This window comes from Podarcis muralis, chromosome 6 (assembly GCF_964188315.1).
Source record: "Podarcis muralis chromosome 6, rPodMur119.hap1.1, whole genome shotgun sequence".
In the NCBI taxonomy this organism is placed as follows: Eukaryota; Metazoa; Chordata; class Lepidosauria; order Squamata; family Lacertidae; genus Podarcis; species Podarcis muralis.
The window spans coordinates 62,819,555-62,846,549 of NC_135660.1; the positions used below are offsets into that span (position 1 = coordinate 62,819,555).

At 49.1% G+C, this 26,995-nt stretch overlaps 1 protein-coding gene across 1 annotated transcript in view; it reads left to right on the top strand.

Moving 5' to 3' along the window:
* KIF11 (kinesin family member 11) overlaps positions 1-26,121 on the top strand; it is a 29,304-nt gene extending 3,183 nt beyond the window's left edge. Inside the window, exons 3-22 of the mRNA XM_028729792.2 lie at positions 1,317-1,414; positions 1,495-1,573; positions 3,619-3,804; positions 3,907-4,031; positions 5,343-5,433; positions 6,285-6,527; positions 7,429-7,524; positions 7,691-7,779; positions 8,835-8,922; positions 9,474-9,662; positions 10,535-10,742; positions 10,903-11,075; positions 11,786-11,908; positions 12,191-12,349; positions 13,330-13,457; positions 15,876-16,155; positions 17,945-18,167; positions 18,286-18,416; positions 18,824-18,937; positions 25,799-26,121. Coding sequence (XP_028585625.2) covers positions 1,317-1,414; positions 1,495-1,573; positions 3,619-3,804; positions 3,907-4,031; positions 5,343-5,433; positions 6,285-6,527; positions 7,429-7,524; positions 7,691-7,779; positions 8,835-8,922; positions 9,474-9,662; positions 10,535-10,742; positions 10,903-11,075; positions 11,786-11,908; positions 12,191-12,349; positions 13,330-13,457; positions 15,876-16,155; positions 17,945-18,167; positions 18,286-18,416; positions 18,824-18,937; positions 25,799-25,924 — 2,949 coding nt within the window. The 3' untranslated portion in view covers positions 25,925-26,121. The remainder of the gene's footprint in view (positions 1-1,316; positions 1,415-1,494; positions 1,574-3,618; positions 3,805-3,906; positions 4,032-5,342; positions 5,434-6,284; positions 6,528-7,428; positions 7,525-7,690; positions 7,780-8,834; positions 8,923-9,473; positions 9,663-10,534; positions 10,743-10,902; positions 11,076-11,785; positions 11,909-12,190; positions 12,350-13,329; positions 13,458-15,875; positions 16,156-17,944; positions 18,168-18,285; positions 18,417-18,823; positions 18,938-25,798) is intronic.
* Positions 26,122-26,995: the final 874 nt, after the last annotated feature.

A 26,995-nucleotide genomic window follows, 5' to 3' on the forward strand; every position in this document is an offset into this window, starting at 1 on the left:
GCCTACCTTGGCCCTTGTGTGTTTCCCACCTGTCCTACTCTACTAGTACAGCTGTGAAAAGGAGATCAGAAGCTTTTGGTTCATTTTTAAACTATGAAACTGAAGTTAGTCTTGACGGTGCTATAGGGAACCAAGCCAGAACCATAAACTTTAGTTTGAAGTTGGCTGCTTCAACTATAGTTAAGACTCATGCCTTATTTGGGTTCAGACATGATCATAAACCACAGTGAAAAATGGAGGCAACAGTTTACAGCACAGTTGCACCAGAGGAAGAAAATGTGAGAAGCATATGAGGCTGGTGCTCATTCACAGAACACTGAGCCCTAAGTGAGCGTCACGTCTGAATGAGCGTACTTCTTGAGCTAGTATGCAGCACTTTCTATTGTGGAATAATATAAATTGAACTAGCTTTACAAATAATTTGCAAATGCTATATAGATAGGAAGCGGTTTGTTTGTTTTTCAAAGTCTTTTACGCTGGGAAGAATTAAGAGGTAGGTAGGAGTGGCAAGTCTCTTGTCATGTAACAGGTAACTTATCTGACCAGCCTATTTCAGATACTTGGGGGAGAGGATGGCTTCCTAGCACAACCTTGTAAGCAAGCCCAAAAAGTGCTTAGCCTACCTGGACTGCAGGAAGAGGGATGACTCACTCCATCTCCCCTCTACCAGCATACTTACTGAATGTGGAACAAAAGTATTTCCTCCCACTCCCTTCCGCCATGCCTACCATAGAAAGGAAGAGGACAGATGAGTGATCTGTTCCCCCTTCACCATCTTGCTCACATGTCTGCATGGAATTACTGGTAGACAGTGCCTACGTATTAAAGGTTAAGTACAAAACCTCAGCTTTATTTTAGAAAAGTCCTAGATTCTCCAAAACACCCATTTCCTTGAAAACCTTTGATTTGGCCGACATCTTTCCTAAACAATGGGTGCTTACCATCAAACTCATTTAAAACAATCTTTAATAAGGGAAAGTTCCTTTTATTACTTTTCTTTCACATCTTTCCTTCAGGTAACTCAAGGTTGTGACTGGCCCAATGTCACCCAGTGGGTTTTATGGCTGAGGGGATTATAATCCTGGTCTCCCAAGTGCTAGTTCAACACTACTACACCACCACACTGACTGCTACACCACAAAAACTTCTACCACTCTTCTTGGGGGGAAGCAAGTGCAAATGGCATGAGATGACAGGCTGGGAGATGAGAATCTGTAGCTAAATCAGAATATAATTCTGACACTGGTGAAATTATGTGGCAAGTTGGAGAGTACATGAAAAACATGTAGCAATGATGCCTTGTATGAACTCTGCAGGTTTTTGGAGCTCAGGCTAAACAAATTGATGTGTACCGGAGTGTTGTGTGCCCGATTTTGAATGAAGTTCTTTTGGGTTACAACTGTACAGTGTTTGCGTGAGTATCATATTTATTTTTCTTCTAACTCCATCCATATCTATGTTCCTGAAGTTAACATTCCAAATTCCTTTGTACAGCTATGGTCAAACAGGAACAGGAAAGACCTTCACTATGGAAGGGGAGAGATCACCTAATGAAGAATACACATGGGAAGAGGTAAAATATGAGGAATGAACAAAACAGCAGAATCCTATGCATGTTTATTTGGAAGGAATGGTGCAAGTGGTGCAAGATTCTAGGCACTTATGTTTCCTTCTGGAATGAGGCATAGTGGAGACTGATGATATATGGTTTATTTACACATACAGGAACCTGAGGGGGTTCCTAGTATTACCACCCAAATAAAGCCTTGCTTCTCTCATAGCCACGTTTTTGGATTCCAACAAAAATCAAACATTGCTCTGACTCTCTTGCTTTAGGTCTAGGTCACATCACTGCAATTCAACTCTAAACTCAGGCCTTTTGTCTTTCTAATTAACCAGGGAAGGAGGCACACACATTTGCCTTCTGACACAGCCACTTCCTTTGTTCCCTTAACAGCTCATACTTAGGCCATTATCAGGCTGGCCTGGCTATTCCAGCAATTGAATTGTAATGGATCCAGGAATTGGATGTAGGGCTCAGGAATATAGCCTAACCCAGTGTTTCCCAACCGGTGTTCCGCGGCACACTAGTGTGCCGCCGGACGTTGCCTAGTGTGCCGTGGGAGGGAGGCGGGCGAGTCGGGCTAATCCTCCGGCCCCGCTCCCCCGGGGAACGTGCCCCGTCATCCGCTTCTGCCTTGCTCCCTGTGACAGGAATTCCCCAAACTGCATCAGCATCTGCCGCTTGCCCAGCAGCCCCGGCGCTGCCTTGCGCCCGGCGCCCCCGCCATCCTCGGCGGAGGGAGCGAGGGGCGCGCAGGCAGGCGCTGCCCGGCGGAGCGACAGCTCCTTCCGAGCGGCTGGCAGTGTCTGGGCATGACTGGCCTCCCGCCTGGTCCCGGGGCGGCTGCAGGCGCGGCCGAAGCAGTGCAGGGAAGGAGACGCCTGGCCGCCCAGCCCCGCCCCGCACGCTCCCACTCTCTCTCGGCGGCCGGGGAGCGGGGCCAAAGCGGGCCCCCACCTGAGTGGCGGCTGCGTGAGCCAATAGGCGAGCTGGGGCAGAGGGGGAGGCGGGGCTCCGGAGAACAAAGGAGGGAGGGGGCACCCGGGAGAAGGGGGCGGGGCGGGAGGAGCGGGGAGCGCGGCGCTGCGCCCGGGACGCCCCAGTTCCGCCGGGTTAGAAGCCGGCGGCCTACCTCTGCTGGCCGTGGAAGGCAGCCGGGTCTGGGTCGCGCCCCGAGAGTGGCGGGGTCCGCGCACAGCCTGCCCTCCAGGCTGGGAAGTGGCTCCTAGGCTCCGCCTGAAGCCACGCAGAGCCCGCAAGGCGCCCTCGGCGCAACTTGGCTGGGGCAAAAGGCGAAGCTCTGGAGGGAAAGGCGGCCGGATTCCCCTTCTCGGCGGGTCCGGTGGTCTCCCGCCTCCTCTGAGGAAGGGTCTCTTCTTCAGCTTTTCTGATCCTTCGTGGCCCCGTTGGGAGAAGCCGAAATAAATAATGGCCGTGCCATTAAAGTTCTCTCTTTTATAAAAGGGATCCTAATAGAATCGTAGAGTTGGAAGGGATCCCCAGGGCTATCCAGTACTGTACAACCCCTGCAGTGCAGGAATCTCAGCCATAGCATCCATGGCAGACAGACATCCCACCTCTGCTTAAAAACCTCCAAGAAGGGAAAAACCTCCCGAGGGAGACCATTCCCCTGTTGAACAGCCCTTACCAGCAGAAAGTTCTTTCCCATGTTTAGTCAAAATCTTTATTGTAACGTGAATCCACTGGTTCGAGTCCTACCTTCTCTACCTTCTATGCTGTTACTATTTTTTTATTTTTTTTTACATAAGTAAAAAGTGACCTTTCCCCATCTGGCATGGTGGTGTGCCTCGAGATTTTTTTCATGAAACAAGTGTGCCTTTGCCCAAAAAAGGTTGGGAAACACTGGCCTAACCACCTCAAACTCATAACATTTTCAGTGTCTCCAGCATAAAACCATATATAATGGATTGTATTAGACACACTTGCGTTTTAAAGGTGTATGCCCATACTAGCATTTTTGTGTCAGCTTCCTAAACTCCAAAAAGAAAACCAGTTAATGCTGGTATGCTGTGTTTCTTTACTTTTAATTATAGGATCCATTAGCTGGTATAATTCCCCGTACACTGCATCAAATATTTGAAAAGCTTGCTGAAAGTGGTACAGAATTTTCTGTGAAAGTATCTCTGTTGGAAATCTACAACGAGGAGCTCTTTGATCTATTGAATCCCTCTCCAGATGTTGGGGAAAAGCTGCAAATGTTTGATGACCCACGTAACAAGGTAAAAAAACCAAAAACAACAACAACAACAACCCTGGTTTGGCTTCTCCTGAAGGCTGTGGGATTTTAAATTACTTGCTAACCTAGCATTTTGTTGTGACAGAGAGGTGTCATAATCAAGGGTTTGGAAGAGATAACGGTACATAACAAGGATGAAGTTTATCAGATTTTAGAAAGGGGAGCAGCAAAAAGAACCACTGCAGCTACTTTAATGAACCAGTATTCCAGGTAAGAAACATGTCTTTCTCTCTCCATGAGAAGCATCTTATTCGTTCATGGTATTGGTAAAGAAAAAAAGAAAAACACCTAGCTAGCTCAGTTGGTTAGAGCATGGTTCTGATAATGCCAGGTTTGATCTTGGTATGCCTCCGCCCCCGATGTTTTGGATTATGAGATCCTTGTCTGCTGCAGGCTTCATTAAACTATAAGGTTTACTATAAGCACCCAGGGCAGGTTACAACAATATAACATACAATTATTTATTTTATTCATTTTTATATCATAAGTTTATGTACTCCCTTGCCATCCAAGGAAAAGATATTTGATTTTGAATTCTGTGGAATGCAAATTATAACAAAATAAAATTCCACATAAGAAATAAAAGAAGCAATAAAAATACAGTTAAAAATCATAGGGCATTTAGCACAGTGCATTGCAGTTGCTACAGCAGGCGGAACAATCAATTACTCCACTACTTAGTGTTACATCTGTCTTCTTTGGTTGAGTTTTTGTAGAAAATATTATAGGAAGTTGCATTATGTAGAATCAGACCACTGGTCCATCTAGCTCAGTGCAAGGAAGCAGTTCTGTGGGGTTTTTAGATAGGCTGTACCGAGGATTGAACCTGGGAGCGTTTGCATTAAGAATGTACTATACTATCGAGCTTACAGTCCTTCATTTTCACGGCAGTTTGGTTGTCCTGTTTTTGAACTCTCTTCTTTGAAAATTGCATTTGAGTGAGGCGACAACACAAACTCATGTCACCCTCACAAATCCAGTGTGGATCAGTGGGAGTCCGCTACTAGCCACCCAGGTTTTGGCTAGCGGGGAAAGAAGGCTCAAGCTGCCTTTCAATGCAGTTTTTCCCATGACCCATAAGCCTCCTCCCTTTCCAGGTTCTATGCCCCCAGAAGGGTCCCATCTAACAGTTTGAATCAGGCCTTGAACTTTCTGCCCACTTATATGGAAGAATGCTTTGGAGACAGGAAGCCAGCAGGTGGCGCTAGAGCCACCAACACAGAATACTTCCTGCAGTCCTACTTGTAATAAGAAACAAAAGGCTTTATTAATGAAGCTTTGTGAAAGAGAAGGTGCTGCACTGTAGCTGGGAGATTTGCAGAGTTTGGAAAATGCAGCGGTAGAACAGTTCTGGCCTGCTGTTTGTGGCAGCACATATTCTAAGTTGAAGAAAATCTGTAAAATGAGCCAATTTAGTTTCTACTTTGAGTTGACTTGATGTAAGTGAATGCTGGGCCTGTGTGTGTGTGTGTTTTAATTTCCACTGGAATATTTATCTGAAATGCTTCACTCCATTTGCAGTCGCTCCCATTCGGTGTTCTCTGTCACGCTACACATGAAAGAAACGACAACAGATGGTGAAGAGCTTGTTAAAATTGGGAAGCTGAACTTGGTAGGTTCCCATCCTTGGGATTAACCCAAGAAGAGATTATATATAGGAGCAACAAAAAATGAGGGGTGGGGGACACAGTGCTGCTTTGGAAACTGAAAACTCTTACTGAATGTTTTAACAAAGTGATCTGCTTAAAATGCGTGTCTTAAGAGACCATAGGTGCTAGGGCAGTGCACTAGACTTGCCCAAGGCCTGAATCCAGAGCCAAATGGAGCATATTAAGAGGGCCTCCAATAAGTCAGGCAGAAAAACCACTGATTGCTGCAAGTTTGGTTGGGTGGGCCCAGAATGATCTGTGGGTGTCATGGAATGGGTAGGACATCAGGCAGGCAGAAAGGAGAGGCAAGCAAGGTGGAAAAACCATGGGGAAAGAGTCAAGACTTCTCTGGTCAGTGGCTGCATCTTCATGGGAGAAGGTAGACTGAATGTCGCAGCTCCCCTTCTGCCTGACACCCCTCAGGATCCATGCATAAATTTTGTGGCATGTGGATGCTGCACAGAATTGGATGTGCTAGCTGGTAAGCAGAAGGTGTTCTCTTGTGTGTTACCATTGCATCTCCTGGCTCTAGTTTGAAACCTATTTTAAATTTGTGTTAAAATCGGGTCTTACAACCATTAGTCCTTCCCCCTGGAATTGTTTTGGGGGCAGATCCAGGGTGGGTGACCCCCAGGGCAGCAGAAGGGAGATCAGGGATCTGCACGCACGCCTAGCAGATATGCATGTAGCACAGGCTCATTGCAAAAAGTAGTTCACACTTTACTTACTTGTGTTGGCTTATTAGACAATTTGAAAGTAAGGTCTCACCTATGACTGTCACAGCTTATTAACCTAGCCACGGTATTGCTTCCAGGTTGATTTGGCAGGAAGTGAGAATATTGGTCGTTCTGGAGCCGTTGACAAAAGAGCTCGTGAAGCCGGAACTATCAACCAGTCCCTATTGACTCTGGGAAGAGTCATTACCGCACTTGTTGAAAGAACCCCTCACGTTCCATACAGAGAATCTAAGCTCACTAGAATCCTGCAGGACTCCCTTGGAGGGCGCACAAAAACTTCCATAATTGCTACCGTTTCTCCAGCATCGAGCAATCTGGAGGTAAGGTTCTTGCCTTCAAACTCTGTTAGTGGCTGAAAAGTACCTTGTTTCAAAGATAACTTGAGTGATTGGGTGGGCTTCCAAGACTTCATCACTGGACTCCTAACCTATTCTAGGGAGACTCTGTGTATGCTGCAGGGTACGGGTTAGGGCATGCTAATCTAAGCCTTCCTACAGCATTGTAAAACTGGCTCAGAACAAATAGATTGCTGTGGATGATAGGAGATAGGATGCTGGTAAAGCTACAGTGTTTGGTTGATTAAGGAGCTACATTCACTTGAAAATTCTCAATTAAGTAAGGTTCCATCTCCATTGAGCAGGAGGCTTAAAAAATTAATACAAAAAACATTAACTATCACAGAATTGTATCACTATTAGAAAATGATAATAATGATTTCTACCACCTTCTCTCTGACACAAGCAGGAATGCCTCCTCCAAGAGGATTTCGAGAAAGTTAGCCTATTAAAGCAAAAAAACCCAGGGTCACATGGCACCTTAAAGGCTAACAAATTTCATAATAAAATTTGTTATTTTTTAAATGGTGCCACAACTCTCCTTTTTCTTCTGAGTTGGTGGTTGCTGTGACATGTGTATCATCTGTATACCAATTTTCTTTAAAATGCATGTTATTTAGACACACACAAATGTACAGATTTTGTCAACTTGAAAACTAAAATGATTAATCAACCATGAGTTACAGCCCTAGAGCCTGATTTAGGCAGGGCTGATTAAAGTTGGTAGGATGCACAGCAGATCACAGAGTGAGATGCCATTTCTCTATACAGAAATTCAACTTTCCCCATTGGGATTGACTAGTGGAGATTGATTATATGTTTACAGGCATACTCTTGCTGAAACAGAAAACACTTATCTGTCACTTTTATATCTTTTGTACAACAGGAAACTCTGAGTACTCTTGAATATGCCCACAGGGCTAAAAATATCATGAATAAGCCTGAAGTGAACCAGAAACTCACGAAACGGGCACTCATTAAGGTTCAGTATACTTTTATTATGTATAAGTTCTCTTCAGATCTTACCTACTGCATTGCAGGGCAGATCTAGTTCAATTAGTTGCAATGCGAGACCTCTTGAGATTGGGGTTTGCAAAGGCCAGTCAGCTTGGAGGATACGTAACAACACTGTACTGATGTTTCAACAGGAATATACAGAAGAGATTGAACGTTTGAAACGAGATCTTACTTCTGCACGAGAGAAAAACGGTGTCTACATTTCTGTGGAAAACTATGAGTGAGTACTTTGAAAACAGCAAAGCTTGGCCACTGTGGGTCAGCATGGCATCTTCGCTTCTTCCTCTAATCGTGAACTAAGGTGGTTAGTGATAATAGGATTGGTGCCAAAAGCCAAGAGGGAAGCTTCAACATGAGAGGATTTTATACAAATCCAATCTATTTTTTAAAAAATTTAAGAGTACCCCCCCCCCAAATAGCCCAGGGAGAACAGGCCATGCTCAGTAGCTAATGGATATTGAGCGATGGTTAGAAAAGAAGAAATAGGAACACGTGCGAAGGAATGAAATGGAATATTATTGAGGAGGGCTCAGCTAACTAGAACCGTGAGTAAGGAGCACTAATGGTAGAAGGTGAATGTACACTGAGATGTTTTGTTTCGGGTCTTGCTTATATCCTCTAAAAATGAACTCAGGTTATTGAGTGCCAACAGGGTTGGAGCTGCAACAGTGCCATTGAGGCATCCGCACGCTCTGGTGAAACCCAAGGTATGCAGAAGAGCAAAACTCTTCTTTAAAAATTCCCCAAAATGACAGTAACACAATGATGACCAAACATGTTCTGTGGCCTTTGACAGCCACAGATTGCTGTGTCAGGTGGAAAAGGAAAGGTGGGGGGGAGGGGAGTATGAATCGACCACTGTGAACCCCTTTGCAGTTTGTACCATCTTGAAGGCCCGTGAAGGTGATACACTTACAACGTTTTGTTGCAGGTTCTGCTTGTCTAATATGCTGCCTAGGCAACATTCCTGTACATAATTATTTTGTTTTAAGTACCACACTCCTATCTATATATTAGAATGCCTAAAGTACAGTATAAGTTACAGGCCACTTGCACTTGTTTAATCTCAGAGACTTCATTGTAAATTGGCTGCTCCTATATCTTAAGAAATCTGTATCAATAATTAGTGATAGAAGAAATTTAAAATCATAATAGCATTTAAACAGGGAGTTTCCAGATATCTTTCTTTCCTTGCTCTTACAAATATTTAATTGTCTTGCGCAGGCAGAGTCAACTTGTTCAGTGTTCACCATACGTTGTTTTTTTAAATTTTAGTGCTCTTAATGGGAAGTTGACAGTTCAAGAGGAACAAATTGCAGAATATATTGATAAAATTGGTGCAATGGAGGAAGAATTGAAAAGAGTAAGTTGGTAGACTGTTATTAGTCTATGTGGCTCCTTTTGGGAGGAGTAAGGAGGGGTAATATGTTTACATTCTGAAAAAGCTTTAGAATAGCTAGATGAAAATAAAGCATCTTCACATTGACATGTTCCCATCTAACCAACAGCGTTCAGCATGTCGAGGAATGAACAGTGTTGGTAAGAAAAAGGAGACAATAATGTACTTTACTCACTTGATTCAATATATTTAAAGCATTGTCAACTTTTGTTCACATGAAAGCTTTTCTGTGAGGTGCAAATTAAATTTGTTGAAGCTAGTGTAACAAAGCAGTCTGACAATATCTCCATTCAGATGCAACAACAAACCATGGCTTGCTGTTCTGATAATCATTAGCAGCAAGCTTTTCCTTCCCTGGGTCCCTTCCTTCAGGTGGTCCCGCCCACCTGACAAAGTTCACCCTAGGGGGAGAGAAATAAAGAGTTGGGCCAAAGATGTTCCCCACCCCTGCTCTAACAGCTCATAGTATTTCTTTCAAGTGTTTTTTAACTGTTTTGGATTACTTTCAATTTCAGGTCACTGAGTTATTCACAGTTCATAAAAGTGAAATGGAGAAGTGCAAGACAAACCTGCAGGTTAGGGAAAAAGAGCTGGAAAACACACAGAAGCACTTGGAAACAACCAAGGTTCTTCTTGAGGAAGAAGTGTATATAGCATCAGCTTTGGAGAACACAGAGGAAAAACTTCATGGCACTGCTATTAAGGTTAACAAAATTCACACTCCTAAGTTCCCCCCTCACTAGCACTTGAATGGGCAATACGGTTATAACGTCATGATTATAACTTACGCTGTCGGCGCTGCATAGGTTTTCAGGCCGCTTTCAAAATCTTGAAGTGCATCCCAAACCATAAGAATGATCTGTTAATGATTTGGGATAAAAGGGGAAGAGAATGGTCTACTTCTCTCATGAAGGGCATCCAGAGGGGACTGAAGCTTCAACATCCCACCCCTTCCATCTCTCCTTTTATTTTGTTTGGAAGGTCTTTTTTGTTTGCTGCTGTTTATGCACCAAGTGTGTTTTAGCACCATGCCCTGCAGCAAAAGGCACAGGGTTGCCTTGGAATGAAGCTTTGACGTTGCTAGGAAATAGTGTGTTCCCCAGCAGGCTATCTGAACTCAATAGCTCTTTTCAACTTTCACTTCTGGACCCCAGCAATTCCATGCAGCTTGGGCCACCTCTAGTTACAACACTAGCTTTTTCATGTGTTGCATGTTGGCACTTGCTTAAAAATTGAGTGTTGGACTGCACTGCAGAGTCTGCCCCTGATACCCAAACACTAAACTTCTTAAACGTGGGGGTTTAATATGACTGAGAACACAATTGTGCGAGAGTCCTGACTGCATGGAAGCCATTTGTGAGCAACTGTCCATACACAGGTTTTCCTTTGGGTGCTCACACTAGATACTATCGTCTACAATTTGGAATAATTGCTTGTTTGATTTGAAGGTGGCTTAACGTTTGCGACTGGACTGTCAGGGGTCCTTTACCTTTACCTTTTTAACATCACCTAATCTTTACTGATTTTGTAATCAGTGTGATGCGAACTGACAACTGTCAAAACCTTTCTGCCGTAGCTGCTTAGTGCTGTTAAAGAAACAACCACAGATGTTTCGGGTTTGCATGCAAAATTGGATCGTAAAAAAGCAGTCGAACAGCATAATGAGGAGGTCCAAAAGACATTTGCTGAACACATGAATGCCTTCTTCTGCGATATGAAGAACTCCATCAATGAGAATTGTTGGAAACACCAACAAATGCTGGACTCTTACACTTCTTCGGTTGGTAAGTGCCTCAATTCATCTTTCTGTGCAGTAGTCATTCAGAAGACCTCCCTTCCCCTGAAAGTGAATTTGGAGTCAGACTTGTTCCTGAAATCATGGGGAAGACTGTCCAGTTGAGAAGTGACTCACTTAAACTGTGGCACCCATCTCTCTCTCGGTAGGTGATCTTCTGTCTGCCAATTCTTCAGCTTTTGGAGTTACTACATCAGCTATAATTTCAGCGTTCGGCTCTCTGCAGGAGATGGTTTCCACTGAAGTTTCTCTAGCTTCTGAAAAGATACTGAATCAGGAGTCTCTGACATCTCAAAATAAAAATGATCTCCGGAAACTCTTAGTAAGTATAAGTGCCGTGGGCAGTAACACTTCTAAGTAATTATTGAATTGTTTCTGTAAAATATCCTGATTGCTTGAAATGGACAGCTGTGTGGAAATGTAACTGATAATGGCTCTCTAAACCAGGGAAGGAGAAGCTCTGCAGTCAGCAAAAGAAATGATGTGTAGAAGCCACTTACTGATGTTTTGAATGGTTCTTGTTCAGCCTCATTAACCGTCTCCCCAGCCATTCCCTGTTCCTTGGCAGAGTGGCATCAGGGAAGAAGCTAGGAAAGAATATAGCCAGCTGCTATAGGGAAAAAGCTTCTGAGTTATAACAAAAAACAAATAATACAGTCATCCAGCAACTGATCTGCTGCAAATGACCTATCTACCTCATTGCGACAGGTGAGGTACTTGGTCATTGGGCATCTTGGGAGTTGCCTTAGCTCTCAAGCAAAGTCTTGCTCAGTCAGCTGCCACCCTTCTGTACATCCTTGACCATGCTACCAGACTGTAGTATAGTTATAGTAGCCATTTTCTGGAGCCAGGTTACAGCTGCCCTCGCCTTAATTTTTGAGCCAACATGGCTTTTGAACAAGAAGCCATAGGTGGTTTTGAGCTGTAACATTTCCTTTTTCACTTTCCACAACAATCAGTTTTCTTACTGAACTCAAAATGATTTAAAGTAGAAGAACTGTCTTATACCCCACAATCTACTTTCGGTTCTAGGAAGAGCACACATCAGGATTGGACCAAGCCTTGAGGAGTCTGTCACCTGTGTTGAAATTTGTTCTGAATTTGAACTCTCAAGTTCATGATAATTTGCATAAATATTCATCCCTGGCTGAAAAGGTAATTTTTGAACAGCTTCTGCCATTTCCTGAACTATTGTACTCAAGTGTGTGCAAAAGTTTCTTTGATATAAAATATATATAACAGCAACATCAATAATATTTTAAGAAAGTATCTAAGCAAGGTAGTGAAACGTCCCATGCTTTGGCGTTGTGAATTGATGGTGCATTGTATTTGGATGTGTACAGAGATTGTGTGGCTGGAGTAATTTTTAAAAGCCCTACTACAAGTCCTAACATTGGTGTATTTCTGAACCTTGATCTATCATTTTCTTGTTTATAGATGACAGGTTATAGAGAGGAAATGACTATATTCTTCCAAGACCATTCTCTTGCTTTGAGTAAACTACAGGAGGACATTTCCCAGAAGTTGGCTCAACTTCAGCATGATTGTGAGAGCTTACAGGAAGAGGTGGTGTTGTCTAAGGTGGCCCTTAAAAAGGTATCTCTGCTTTTTGCAGCACAATAAGGAATAGGCCAAGTTAGTCTCTGCAGGTCCTCAATGGAATCAGACAGAGGCAGGCAGAACTGTGACCATGGTTGATAGGCAGACTGGACTGGTGAGGGTTGTTGGTTCTGGTGCCCTTCACCTTATGTCTCGAGTTGTGCATTTGCCATCCTGTAGAGGTGGGGAAAGTCAAGTTGCAGCTCTCAACTTCAGGTTCCATTTAAATGCTGCAATATGCAGGAGAAGGGCATATAACACAGCATATTTGGTCCTTTTTTGTGTTGAGCAAATCCATACAAGCCACAGTTCTTTGTATGGGAACTGGAAGTTTATCTGTTATTTCATAGGGTTCATTCAAGAAATAAACACTCATTTGTGCACCCTGCAGCTGGGGGGGGGGGTTTCTGTGCACTTCACTCTTATGTGCTGTGTTCCCTCTGCACCACTGCCCTGCCCCCCTCCCCCCATTTGTAACAGGGTTAGTGTGTTGTGCAATATGGCCTAGTTGCTGTTGTGTCATGAATTTCAACATGCTGCCATTGAACATGCAGTGAAACCATGTGAGAGCCAGCTGGCTGCACCCTATTTAGGTAGATGAAGGAGTTGAGTGTTTCGCTCCTGAATGTGCATCTGAGAGAGGGAAACAATGAGTTGTTAGAGTGCATAAGAGCATATATTCAATGAAAAGGAGACTAATAGTGCTGGACACAGTGTACTTAAATATAGGTTCCATTATCTGTAGGAACAGATGTTATTTTTGAATATGCTTGTCGGCCTAATGTACAACTTGTGTGGTGCAGCAGGTAACTGTCCCCATTCCTAATTCACGAGCTCCTGTCGAGGGCCTGAAGTTCCATGCAGCAGAATATTTAAAATGTTTTCCCATGTTCATCCAAAAGTACACTGGCTTTCTTTTTATGCTGTGGCTCTGAAAACCAGTAGATTTGTGTTTTAATTCTCTGCATTTGTTCTAGGCCTCTTCCCAGCTTCTTGCTTCTCTGGGCCTGCTAGAGCAAGAAACCCAGCAGAATCTAAGTGAAGTGCTGGAGAAAGGTGAAATGGTGAAGAAGAGTATTGGTGCTGCCCAAGAAAGCATAACCTTGTAAGGAAGCTCTTCAACTTGCTTATCGCTTAAATGCCTTTTAAAGGCTGCGCACACGTTCCTTAGGCTTACCCTGCAATAATTTTGCAGGTAGGCTATGTAAGAGTTCAAATGTGTGAGCCTTCTAAATGTAGAAGTCTGATTCTAAGAATCTCAAAACCTAAGCATGCTTGAATGCAGCACCTAGTAATAACTGACTGACTTCTTGTACATTTTTTGGGACTTGCATTAATTAGTTGTGACTGCTGTGAACTTAGTAATGAGTAATTGTGGGAGTTGAATGAATAAAACTTAAGTTTAGGACTGCTTCCAAACTACCGTATTTTTCGCACCATAGGACGCACTTTTCCCCTCCTAAAAAGCAAGGGAAAATGTGTGTGTGTCCTATGGAGCGAATGCAGGCTTTCACTGAAGCCTGGAGAGTGAGAGGGGTCGGTGCGCACCGACCCCTCTCGCTCTCCAGGCTTCAGGAAGCTATCCGCTAGCAGTGGGAGACCCAGCTCTCCCACTGCTAGCGGAGCGCTGCATTAATCCCGAAGCTTGGGGATAAGCTTCTGGGTGCCGGCAAGGTCTCCGCTAGCCCTGGGAGAGCCCCGCGACGTCGCGCGGCTCTCCCAGGGCTAGCGGACCACTGCACTAATCCAGAAGCTTGGGGCGTGCGGAGCTCAGCGCGCCCCAAGCTTCTGGGTGCCGGCAAGGTCTCCGCTAGCCCTGGGAGAGCCCCGCGACGTCGCGCGGCTCTCCCAGGGCTAGCGGACCACTGCGCTAATCCAGAAGCTTGGGGCGTGCGGAGCTCAGCGCGCCCCAAGCTTCTGGGTGCCGGCAAGGTCTCTGCTAGCCCTGGGAGAGCCGCGCGACGGCTAGCGGAGACCTTGCCGGCGCCCAGAAGCTTGGGGCGCGCTGAGCTCTGCACGCCCCAAGCTTCGGGATTAGCGCTCCGCTAGCCGTGTCTAGGCTGCGGATAGCAGCCTGCTTCCCGGAGCGTTGGGCGCCCTGAAAGCAGAGCGCCCGGCGCTTCGGGAACACATCCGCAGCGTGGGGAGCCCTGCAGCAGTTCCCCGCAAGGCTCCCCAAGCTGCGGATAGCAGCCTGCCGCCCAGCGGGTGGGGCGCCCTGAAGCAGAGCGCCCCTCGCGCCAGGCATACATCCGCAGCGTGGGGAGCCCTGCAGCAGTTCCCCGCAAGGCTCCCCAAGCTGCGGATAGCAGCCTGCCGCCCGGCGGGTGGGACGCCCTGAAGCAGAGCGCCCCGCGCGCTAGGCAGACATCAGCCAGCCCCACAAGCTCGGGGGACAGCAGGGAGGCGCAGCGCCACTATCCTGCTGTTCCTCGACCTGGTTCGGTTTCCCTGACCTGCTTTTGGGGGGGAAATAAAGGGAATTTTTCCCCCTTTATTTCCCCCCCCCCCAAAAAAAAACTAGGCGCGTCCTATGGTCCGGTGCGTCCAATTGTGCGAAAAATACGGTATTATCAAATGGTCTAAATTAGTTTCTGAACAATGTGGGTGCCTGACCTATTTTTGTGATTAGTTGTCCAAAGGTTATATATTTAAAATCAGAGAGCTGATGGTAGTTGTAAGCTGTGGTGTGCCTGCTAGATGAATTAAATAAAACTTCGTGTAACAGAGTTCCGGAAGGTTGTTTCTTTTGCTACATTCTTCAGCTACCTTTAAGGATACACTTTGATGCTGTCACAATGAAACACTGTATTTATGATTAGGCTTTGTCCTACAGAGGGCCCCCAAAATTACTAGTTACTGTATCAAGAAAGGACTGCAGCTCAGTGCTTTTGAGCACTCATACACTATATAAATGCAGGAAAGTATCCACAGTAATAATGTGATCTGTTCAACACATAGGAAGTGATAGCCAACGCAATAAGCCTGCTGTGTGCCATGAAAAGCAAGTACAGTGGTACCTCGGGTTAAGTACTTAATTTGTTCTGGAGGTCTGTTCTTAACCTGAAACTGCTCTTAACCAGAAGCACCACTTTAGCTAATGGGGCCTCCTGCTGCTGCCGCGCCGCTGGAGCACAATTTCTGTTCTCATCCTGAAGCAAAGTTCTTAACCCAAGGTAATATTTCTGGGTTGGCAGAGTCTGTAACCTGAAGCATATGTAACCCGAGGTACCACTGTACAGTCGTACCTTAGAAGTCGAACGAAATCCGTTCTGGAAGTCAGTTTGATAACCGAAGCATGGCTTCTGATGGGCTGCAGGAAGCTCCTGCAGCCCATCGGAAGCTGCAGAAGCCCCATCGGACATTTGGCTTCCCAAACAACGTTAGAAAACCGGAACAATCACTTCCGGGTTTCCGGCATTTGGGAGCCAAAATGTTTGAGAACTAAGCTGTTTGAAAGCCAACGTACGACTGTACTTGGATCAAAAGTTTTAATAATCTATTACTAAATCTGTTAATACAGGCAGACTACTGGCCTTGTCAACTCTACAACTTTGCAGCACAGCAGATTAACGCAGCCTCTGAATGATTTTTCACAAGAGATCAGGCAATCCAACGAAGAAAATGTTCAGATATTGCTGGAATCAGCCAGCCACTGCAAGGACCTGGACAGGCTCCTGAAAGACATGTGCCAGGAAACAAATAAGTGGAGTGAAATTGCGGCTACAAAGATGGACTGCATGGTTGATCAACAGGCAGCCTTCCTCAGCACCAGAAAGGAACACCTACAAAGAATCTACAAGGTTACTTAGCATCTTACAGCCTAATGACAGACTTCCTAAAAGTACTGTACCACTTTAGGCCATGGGTGAAGAATCTCTTGGGGGTGATGTGTTGGATGGTCAGGGGCAGTGGTGCGCTGGGCCTCCTGTTTTTTCTTGTTGTTGTGTACCTTCCTGTTTCTCCACCCCTTGCCACCCACAAAATAGGCCTAATACTGTAGGTTGCCCACTCTTGCTTTAGATAGACAAGACTGGTCTGTGGCTGGCATATATAAAACATCTTGGATTGGATAACATTTGGGTGTGAAAATTACTTGATTCTCAATCGAGAACAGTTGGAAAGGCCGGGCCTATTCAACATCTGGTATTTGGCCGAGGTTGGGGAGAGTTGCCCATCTTTACATGGAAGAATTCAAACACATTTTGGCCCCCTCTGCACTATACATTTAAAGCAGCACCATACCACTTTAAACAGCCATGCCTTCTCCCAATGAATCTGGGAAATGTTAGCTAGTTAAGGGTGCTGGACCCTGTACTCCACTCACAGAGCTATAATTCTCAGAGTGGCTTAAGAGTTAATCCCTCTTCTCTGGGAATTGTAGCTCTGTGGGAAAAATAGAGGTCTCCTAACAACTCTCAGCACCCTTAGCAAACTACCGTCTTTGGGGAAAACCATGGCTGTTAAAGTGGTACAATGCTGCTTTAACTGTATAGTGCAGATGAGGCCTTCTGAGAGTTTGATCACAAGTGGCAGCGCTATCAGATTTGGCCACCTGATATTGGTGAAGGCAAATGAAGTTGCAGTACCCTTGCTTTGAGCTCCGGTTGTGCCAGGATGTACAATCATTTCTGTGTGCAGTGTGATGTGCTTTCAAGCAATATAGCGCTTTTAGAAAATGTTCACCCTCTGGCCTGATTCTGGACCAACTTTTTCTAGTCAACCTTCCTGCCGAGGCAACAGGACCTGGTTCACATGATACATTAAAGCATAGTTAAAGCAAACTAGGTGGTTCAGGATGAGCATGCAGCATGCTGGGGCATATTGCTGAAATTGGAGTGCTTCATTCCTTCCCCACACCTGCTGCTGCTCCCTTTTGCCCCAGCCCAATTTCTGTGTCTGTTAACACACTATACGCTGCTGCTTATAATTTGACAAAGAAGTCAGGAGATGTCTGGGCAGTGCCACTAGTGGTTTTCCAGAGTTTTAGAAGCCTTTGTAGAGGAGAACTGGCAAAGAAGAAAGCTTAAATATTTTTGCTACCTGGAAGCTAACTTGGTTTTCTGAGAACATGGACCTTTGTATGTATGAAACCAAGCTTAAGCCCTTTTTGTCCAGCATTGTATTTATTAATTCCACATTTTGTAAAGAAAGTTCCTAGTATTAAGCTCATCTAGGAGTTTTCGTGAATTAATTAGCAAAAAAAATAGCTGCCATTAAAAAAGACCTGTTATGTCCCTCTGAGTCCCATGGTTCCCATTTGACTGATTACAGGCGACTCTCCACTTATGTGGGGATTACGTTCCAGGCTCCCCATGCATAAGTGAAATGTGTTTAAGTGGAGAGTCCTTGTGATTCGGGAGATGCTTCCCTGACCCTGAAGAGGATGCCCTCTTCTGGCTTTGGGGAGGGTCTCCTCAGGAGCCACAAGGACTCTACAGGGTGCTTCCCACTTCTGGGTTTCAGGTGCCATGTGTATGCGTGGTGTTTAGATTTCTTACAGTGGTTAGTAGGAACCATATGATGAAAAATGAAAACATTTACCAGTTGCTACAACTCTGGAGTGTTTTAAGACTTGCATTTTGCTTTCAGGGTTTAGATGAGAATTGCAGCTCGTCAGTTGCTAAGGTCACGGACCATATTGCAGGACAAAAAGATACTGAAGCAGAAGCCCTGAAGGCGCTCCTTGACAGGATGAGGAATGATAAGAATGTGCTCCTGAAGCAGAAAGAGATACTCCTTGAAGAAACCGAGGATGGGTCAACTCGCATTAATGGCTTCCTGAGGGAGGAACTTAAAGTGGATGTCCCGACAGGTATTTGGAGGGAAACGATGAGTCATGGAGAGATCCAAAAGTGTGTGGAATTTAGCAGCTTTTCTGTGCCAAAAGACGGCTGTTTTAGGTGTCACTTAAACTTACTTTTCTCCTGAAGGAGCCACCCCAAAAAGGAGAGGATACCAGTACCCAGTGACAGTTGTGAAAACAGAACCTCGTGATGTCCTGCTGGAAAGATTAAGGCAAAAGCAGACAGAAGTCGCATCTACGCCCAAAGGTCCTGAAAAGGTATTTGCGGAAGTTAGAAGGGGGGGAGGAAAGATGCTTCTTCAGGTGTGTAATTCTTAATGGCAGGGACACAGAAGTACATAAATAGAAGTGAGATCTCTATCTTTCATCTATCATCTATCTATCTATATCATCTACCTATCTATCATACCGCCCTATACCTGCAGATCTAGGGTTGGTAAGTGGCTGTAGAGCAAGGGGGCAAACCATTTTTAAAGGCCACATACCAGTGGTGGACAGGGCTGGAGGCAAAAGTGCACACAGCAAGGAATGAAAAGTTTTCATTTGATGTGTACTCATGAAACTAGCCTGTTACACAAGCACCTCCTTCTGGCTCTGCATTTAACTTTATGACGGGGCTCCTATCTGTATTCACTGATATAGCAGGCTTACTGTTGTGTTCCCAGGATGATTTGGAGGAGGAGGAGGAGGATATAATAGAGACCAACGGGAGCCCACTAAGTGAAAAATCCTTCTTGGAGACAAGTGTGTGTATCAGTGGAGGAGTTCCGTTCTTCCAGGTAACTGCTGTATTTTCTGTAGAACAAGAAAATTACAAGGTTGTAACAATCTACAATTTTGTCGGGACTAATCAGAGCTAGGAGATAGCCATAGTTCAGTATAACAAGCACACTGGAAATGTAGAAGATTAGGGACGTAGTCCTTGAACTCACTGGGACTGACTTCTGAGTAGATAGGCCTAGGACTATGCTGTAGAAAGTCTGGCTTCTCACAAAGAGGTAAAGTGAACTTGAATGTGTACTTGCAGTTGTCCAAAACGAAAGTGGTGCAACCTTGTACCTTTGAAGCATCACACTTTCACACCAAAGCCTGAATCTCTGCAGAATTTCTAGCAAAAATCCTTAGGCGGCATAAGCTTGTAGAAGATTTTAGATAGAATTGAATGAAGTATGGAATTTGGTACTGGGAAGAGAGTTAATCTTGAAAAGTAGCTTTCATTTTTAAAAACAAGAATCTTACCCTTATTGGCTGCAAATAAAACTTGGGCAGCTGCTAAAATCAGGCAGTGGGGCTTCAGTGCTGTGTATCTCCTTGTCCCACCCCATGACTAGCAGATGGAGAATAAATACAGGTAATGTCTTGGATGAATTTGGAGCAGGTTACATCCAACTGTATGTTAGGTCACCAACCTGATAAATACAGTTGTCTTGAAACAAAAAACCGTACTGTCTGGTAAAGAATATAATTACGAGTTTCTTTTTCTGGGTGGTGTTGGTGTGGTTCTCTCATAGATCACTGCTAAGACTTGATAATCCACCTTAAGTGGCTGTGCCAATAAAATACCGTATTTTTCGCACCATAGGACGCACTTTTCCCCTCCCAAAAAGCAAGGGAAAATGTGTGTGCGTCCTATGGAGCGAATGCAGGCTTTCGCTGAAGCCTGGAGAGTGAGAGGGGTCGGTGCGCACCGACCCCTCTCGCTCTCCAGGCTTCAGGAAGCTATCCGCTAGCCGTGGGAGACCCAGCTCTCCCACAGCTAGCGGAGCGCTGCATTAATCCCGAAGCTTGGGGCGTGTGGAGCACAGCGCGCCCCAAGCTTCTGGGTGCCGGCAAGGTCTCGCTAGCCCTGGGAGAGCCCCGCGACGTTGCGTGGCTCTCCCAGGGCTAGCGAAGCGCCGCGCTAATCCCGAAGCTTGGGGCGCCTGGAGCTCAGCGCGCCCCAAGCTTCTGGGTGCCAGCAAGGTCTCGCTAGCCCTGGGAGAGCCCCGCGACGTTGCGTGGCTCTCCCAGGGCTAGCGAAGCGCCGCGCTAATCCCGAAGCTTGGGGCTTCGGGATTAGCGCTCCGCTCAGCCTGCTTCCCGGAGCGCCAGGCGCCCTGAAAGCAGAGCTCCGGGCGCTTCGGGAACACATCCGCAGCATGGGGAGCCTTGCAGGAATTCCCCACAGGGCTCCCCACGCTGCGGATAGCAGCCTGCTGCCTGGCGGGTGGGGCGCCCTGAAGCAGAGCGCCCCTCGCGCCAGGCAGACATCCGCAGAGTGGGGAGCCTTGCAGGAGTTCCCGACAAGGCTCCCCACGCTGCGGATAGCAGCCTGCTGCCTGGCGGGTGGGGCGCCCTGAAGCAGAGCGCCCCTCGCGCCAGGCAGACATCCGCAGAGTGGGGAGCCTTGCAGGAGTTCCCGACAAGGCTCCCCACGCTGCGGATAGCAGCCTGCTGCCTGGCGGGTGGGGCGCCCTGAAGCAGAGCGCCCCTCGCGCCAGGCATACATCCGCAGAGTGGGGAGCCTTGCAGGAGTTCCCGACAAGGCTCCCCACGCTGCGGATAGCAGCCTGCTGCCTGGCGGGTGGGGCGCCCTGAAGCAGAGCGCCCCTCGCGCCAGGCAGACATCCGCAGAGTGGGGAGGCTTGCAGGAGTTCCCGACAAGGCTCCCCACGCTGCGGATAGCAGCCTGCTGCCTGGCGGGTGGGGCGCCCTGAAGCAGAGCGCCCCTCGCGCCAGGCAGACATCCGCAGAGTGGGGAGCCTTGCAGGAGTTCCCGACAAGGCTCCCCACGCTGCGGATAGCAGCCTGCTGCCTGGCGGGTGGGGCGCCCTGAAGCAGAGCGCCCCTCGCGCCAGGCAGACATCCGCAGAGTGGGGAGGCTTGCAGGAGTTCCCGACAAGGCTCCCCACGCTGCGGATAGCAGCCTGCTGCCTGGCGGGTGGGGCGCCCTGAAGCAGAGCGCCCCTCGCGCCAGGCAGACATCCGCAGAGTGGGGAGGCTTGCAGGAGTTCCCGACAAGGCTCCCCACGCTGCGGATAGCAGCCTGCTGCCTGGCGGGTGGGGCGCCCTGAAGCAGAGCGCCCCTCGCGCCAGGCAGACATCCGCAGAGTGGGGAGGCTTGCAGGAGTTCCCGACAAGGCTCCCCACGCTGCGGATAACAGCCTGCTGCCTGGCGGGTGGGCGCCCTGAAGCAGAGCGCCCCTCGCGCCAGGCAGACATCCGCAGAGTGGGGAGGCTTGCAGGAGTTCCCGACAAGGCTCCCCACGCTGCGGATAGCAGCCTGCTGCCTGGCGGGTGGGGCGCCCTGAAGCAGAGCGCCCCTCGCGCCAGGCAGACATCCGCAGAGTGGGGAGGCTTGCAGGAGTTCCCGACAAGGCTCCCCACGCTGCGGATAGCAGCCTGCTGCCTGGCGGGTGGGGCGCCCTGAAGCAGAGCGCCCCTCGCGCCAGGCAGACATCCGCAGAGTGGGGAGGCTTGCAGGAGTTCCCGACAAGGCTCCCCACGCTGCGGATAGCAGCCTGCTGCCTGGCGGGTGGGGCGCCCTGAAGCAGAGCGCCCCTCGCGCCAGGCAGACATCCGCAGAGTGGGGAGCCTTGCAGGAGTTCCCGACAAGGCTCCCCACGCTGCGGATAGCAGCCTGCTGCCTGGCGGGTGGGGCGCCCTGAAGCAGAGCGCCCCTCGCGCCAGGCAGACATCCGCAGAGTGGGGAGCCTTGCAGGAGTTCCCGACAAGGCTCCCCACGCTGCGGATAGCAGCCTGCTGCCTGGCGGGTGGGGCGCCCTGAAGCAGAGCGCCCCTCGCGCCAGGCATACATCCGCAGAGTGGGGAGCCTTGCAGGAGTTCCCGACAAGGCTCCCCACGCTGCGGATAGCAGCCTGCTGCCTGGCGGGTGGGGCGCCCTGAAGCAGAGCGCCCCTCGCGCCAGGCAGACATCCGCAGAGTGGGGAGGCTTGCAGGAGTTCCCGACAAGGCTCCCCACGCTGCGGATAGCAGCCTGCTGCCTGGCGGGTGGGGCGCCCTGAAGCAGAGCGCCCCTCGCGCCAGGCAGACATCCGCAGAGTGGGGAGCCTTGCAGGAGTTCCCGACAAGGCTCCCCACGCTGCGGATAGCAGCCTGCTGCCTGGCGGGTGGGGCGCCCTGAAGCAGAGCGCCCCTCGCGCCAGGCATACATCCGCAGAGTGGGGAGCCTTGCAGGAGTTCCCGACAAGGCTCCCCACGCTGCGGATAGCAGCCTGCTGCCTGGCGGGTGGGGCGCCCTGAAGCAGAGCGCCCCTCGCGCCAGGCAGACATCCGCAGAGTGGGGAGGCTTGCAGGAGTTCCCGACAAGGCTCCCCACGCTGCGGATAGCAGCCTGCTGCCTGGCGGGTGGGGCGCCCTGAAGCAGAGCGCCCCTCGCGCCAGGCAGACATCCGCAGAGTGGGGAGCCTTGCAGGAGTTCCCGACAAGGCTCCCCACGCTGCGGATAGCAGCCTGCTGCCTGGCGGGTGGGGCGCCCTGAAGCAGAGCGCCCCTCGCGCCAGGCATACATCCGCAGAGTGGGGAGCCTTGCAGGAGTTCCCGACAAGGCTCCCCACGCTGCGGATAGCAGCCTGCTGCCTGGCGGGTGGGGCGCCCTGAAGCAGAGCGCCCCTCGCGCCAGGCAGACATCCGCAGAGTGGGGAGGCTTGCAGGAGTTCCCGACAAGGCTCCCCACGCTGCGGATAGCAGCCTGCTGCCTGGCGGGTGGGGCGCCCTGAAGCAGAGCGCCCCTCGCGCCAGGCAGACATCCGCAGAGTGGGGAGGCTTGCAGGAGTTCCCGACAAGGCTCCCCACGCTGCGGATAGCAGCCTGCTGCCTGGCGGGTGGGGCGCCCTGAAGCAGAGCGCCCCTCGCGCCAGGCAGACATCCGCAGAGTGGGGAGGCTTGCAGGAGTTCCCGACAAGGCTCCCCACGCTGCGGATAACAGCCTGCTGCCTGGCGGGTGGGCGCCCTGAAGCAGAGCGCCCCTCGCGCCAGGCAGACATCCGCAGAGTGGGGAGGCTTGCAGGAGTTCCCGACAAGGCTCCCCACGCTGCGGATAGCAGCCTGCTGCCTGGCGGGTGGGGCGCCCTGAAGCAGAGCGCCCCTCGCGCCAGGCAGACATCCGCAGAGTGGGGAGGCTTGTAGGAGTTCCCGACAAGGCTCCCCACGCTGCGGATAGCAGCCTGCTGCCTGGCGGGTGGGGCGCCCTGAAGCAGAGCGCCCCTCGCGCCAGGCAGACATCCGCAGAGTGGGGAGGCTTGCAGGAGTTCCCGACAAGGCTCCCCACGCTGCGGATAGCAGCCTGCTGCCTGGCGGGTGGGGCGCCCTGAAGCAGAGCGCCCCTCGCGCCAGGCAGACATCCGCAGAGTGGGGAGCCTTGCAGGAGTTCCCGACAAGGCTCCCCACGCTGCGGATAGCAGCCTGCTGCCTGGCGGGTGGGGCGCCCTGAAGCAGAGCGCCCCTCGCGCCAGGCAGACATCCGCAGAGTGGGGAGCCTTGCAGGAGTTCCCGACAAGGCTCCCCACGCTGCGGATAGCAGCCTGCTGCCTGGCGGGTGGGGCGCCCTGAAGCAGAGCGCCCCTCGCGCCAGGCATACATCCGCAGAGTGGGGAGCCTTGCAGGAGTTCCCGACAAGGCTCCCCACGCTGCGGATAGCAGCCTGCTGCCTGGCGGGTGGGGCGCCCTGAAGCAGAGCGCCCCTCGCGCCAGGCAGACATCCGCAGAGTGGGGAGGCTTGCAGGAGTTCCCGACAAGGCTCCCCACGCTGCGGATAGCAGCCTGCTGCCTGGCGGGTGGGGCGCCCTGAAGCAGAGCGCCCCTCGCGCCAGGCAGACATCCGCAGAGTGGGGAGCCTTGCAGGAGTTCCCGACAAGGCTCCCCACGCTGCGGATAGCAGCCTGCTGCCTGGCGGGTGGGGCGCCCTGAAGCAGAGCGCCCCTCGCGCCAGGCATACATCCGCAGAGTGGGGAGCCTTGCAGGAGTTCCCGACAAGGCTCCCCACGCTGCGGATAGCAGCCTGCTGCCTGGCGGGTGGGGCGCCCTGAAGCAGAGCGCCCCTCGCGCCAGGCAGACATCCGCAGAGTGGGGAGGCTTGCAGGAGTTCCCGACAAGGCTCCCCACGCTGCGGATAGCAGCCTGCTGCCTGGCGGGTGGGGCGCCCTGAAGCAGAGCGCCCCTCGCGCCAGGCAGACATCCGCAGAGTGGGGAGGCTTGCAGGAGTTCCCGACAAGGCTCCCCACGCTGCGGATAGCAGCCTGCTGCCTGGCGGGTGGGGCGCCCTGAAGCAGAGCGCCCCTCGCGCCAGGCAGACATCCGCAGAGTGGGGAGGCTTGCAGGAGTTCCCGACAAGGCTCCCCACGCTGCGGATAACAGCCTGCTGCCTGGCGGGTGGGCGCCCTGAAGCAGAGCGCCCCTCGCGCCAGGCAGACATCCGCAGAGTGGGGAGGCTTGCAGGAGTTCCCGACAAGGCTCCCCACGCTGCGGATAGCAGCCTGCTGCCTGGCGGGTGGGGCGCCCTGAAGCAGAGCGCCCCTCGCGCCAGGCAGACATCCGCAGAGTGGGGAGGCTTGCAGGAGTTCCCGACAAGGCTCCCCACGCTGCGGATAACAGCCTGCTGCCTGGCGGGTGGGCGCCCTGAAGCAGAGCGCCCCGCGCGCCAGGCAGACATCAGCCAGCCCCACAAGCTCGGGGGACAGCAGGGAGGCGCAGCGCCACTATCCCGCTGTTCCTCGACCTGGTTCGGTTTCCCTGACCTGCTTTTGGGGGGGAAATAAAGGGGAAAATTTTTTCCTTTATTTCCCCCCCAAAAAACTAGGTGCGTCCTATGGTCCGGTGCGTCCAATCGTGCGAAAAATACGGTACCACAGAACGGAACTTTTTTGCTGGCACCTACAGTTGTCTCAGAATGCAGATGACGCTCTGTAAGGATGAGAAACTAAATTCAGTATTCCACCTTGACTGCAGCTTATAGCAGAGGCATCTGACTTTTCCAGTGTTCTCATACAGATGGAAAATTAAATTTTGCAGAACGCATTAGTATAGTATAGTGTATTTTAAAATGGGGTTTCAGAGTTTTTAGGGGTTTTTGAATGTTTTATGTAGTTTTTATGTAGTTTTTCAATTTCATTGTCCTGCATGGGGCAATAACAATAAAGATATCGTATATCAAAAAAATGGTTAGTGGAACCCTGTTTTCCATATATTAAGACATGGTTTGCCCAACAAGCCAAAAGAGATGGTAGGGTAGACTCCAGATGAAGAATGCTGTTTTTAAAAACTGCTCCCCTACATTTCAAAGCTCCTTGCTGTTAAAAAATCAGCATGACAGGCCCAGACCTGGACTTGAACATTTTTACATTGTGCTAGTTTTTTGTTCACTGGATTCCCCCCCTCCTTTAAGTGGTATTGTCCGCCTGTAGTATTAAGAGGAGCAATCTCTTCTATCACTTCATTTTGCATTTGTTGACCCAGCTTTAAATCATCACTAAGTTGCTAGGCCAGTCTAAAATTGTGATAAGTCTACCTTTCAAAAGAGCCAAATTTCCAGTGTCATCTTCTGTGTGGTTTTGCCAGTCAGTGAACTGTGTACTGTAGTGCGTACCGTAAATTTTAAAATATAAAGTGGAATAAATGATCAGCTGAGCTCTTTAACCCTACAGCATAAAAGGAGTATCAAAAAGGATAAAGAGAACAGATCTGCATTGATCCTGGAAAAGACCAGGGAGGAGGATAAAGGAGACCCAACTTTTCCAAAGTCAAGATATCCATTTAGAGTACAGAACTAAGGAATGTACAGCATTTGTCTTTGTTTCTTCAATGTTTCACGGCTTATTAGTTTGACCTCTGTATGCAGTGCTATAATGTTGGTGTCCCAAATTAGCTGTGAAGAGAGTTTGAAAATACCAGCCTCTTAATAAATGCTTTAACTCACTATTTTTGAATTTTTTTAACACCTTCTTTTCTAATAAATACATGAAATGTCCAGCATCGTTAATCTTATTTTTCTGCAAGAGGAATCAACACACATTGCTGGGTGGGAAACAGGCCTTTTGAACATATCAAACATGTGTACCTTATTTGTAAATTGAATTAACCTGGGTTTCTCTAACAAATGACCAAAAGCATTTTTAATATCAAGCCGTCCACCCCAGATTGGCCTCTGCTCTGATGGGCTTTCCCAAACTCAGGGATACAATCTTCATACACATAACGCATTGACTCATTAAGTGAAGATATACGGGGATGAACTCAACAGATCTCCATCTCAGAAGAAAGCCCCAGAAGATGTTCAGCTAACCCTATTGTATCTTAAGGATCCTAGATTCCTTGGCAGCAGTGTATAGAGTCATCAAACCCTTGAGCTTTGTCTCCTGAGGCTTACTCTCCATAGCACAAGAAGGCAAGTCTTCTCCACAACTGAAATCTGAAGCTAAGCCAGGACATTTGCCTCGTACAGCAGAGCACGGGTGTGGATCTTACCAAGTTGTTCCTATGCTGCTGTCAGGCAAACACTCTCCAATGGTATTAACCTATTTAGAACATTTAAGAACAATTAAAAACATCTAAAAGCATGTCTGCTGCCTGTCTTTAGTATCAAGCTCCAATCACTTTTAAATTCACTTTCTCATCACCCATATTTAATCTGTTAGAATGTTCAGGGAGGCAGGAGAGGATATATTGTTTATTAATATTCCTCCTAATTTGCGCTAGCAAGTTCCTTTACTTAGCAGAGTTTCACATTCCCCTTTTAAACTCACAGTGGATAATTGGCTGCAGGCTTCTGTAAGCCTCTCACTATTAGGTTCTAAAAGAGTAAACACACCACAATATTGTGTAAAGTATATAAAAGTAGTTTA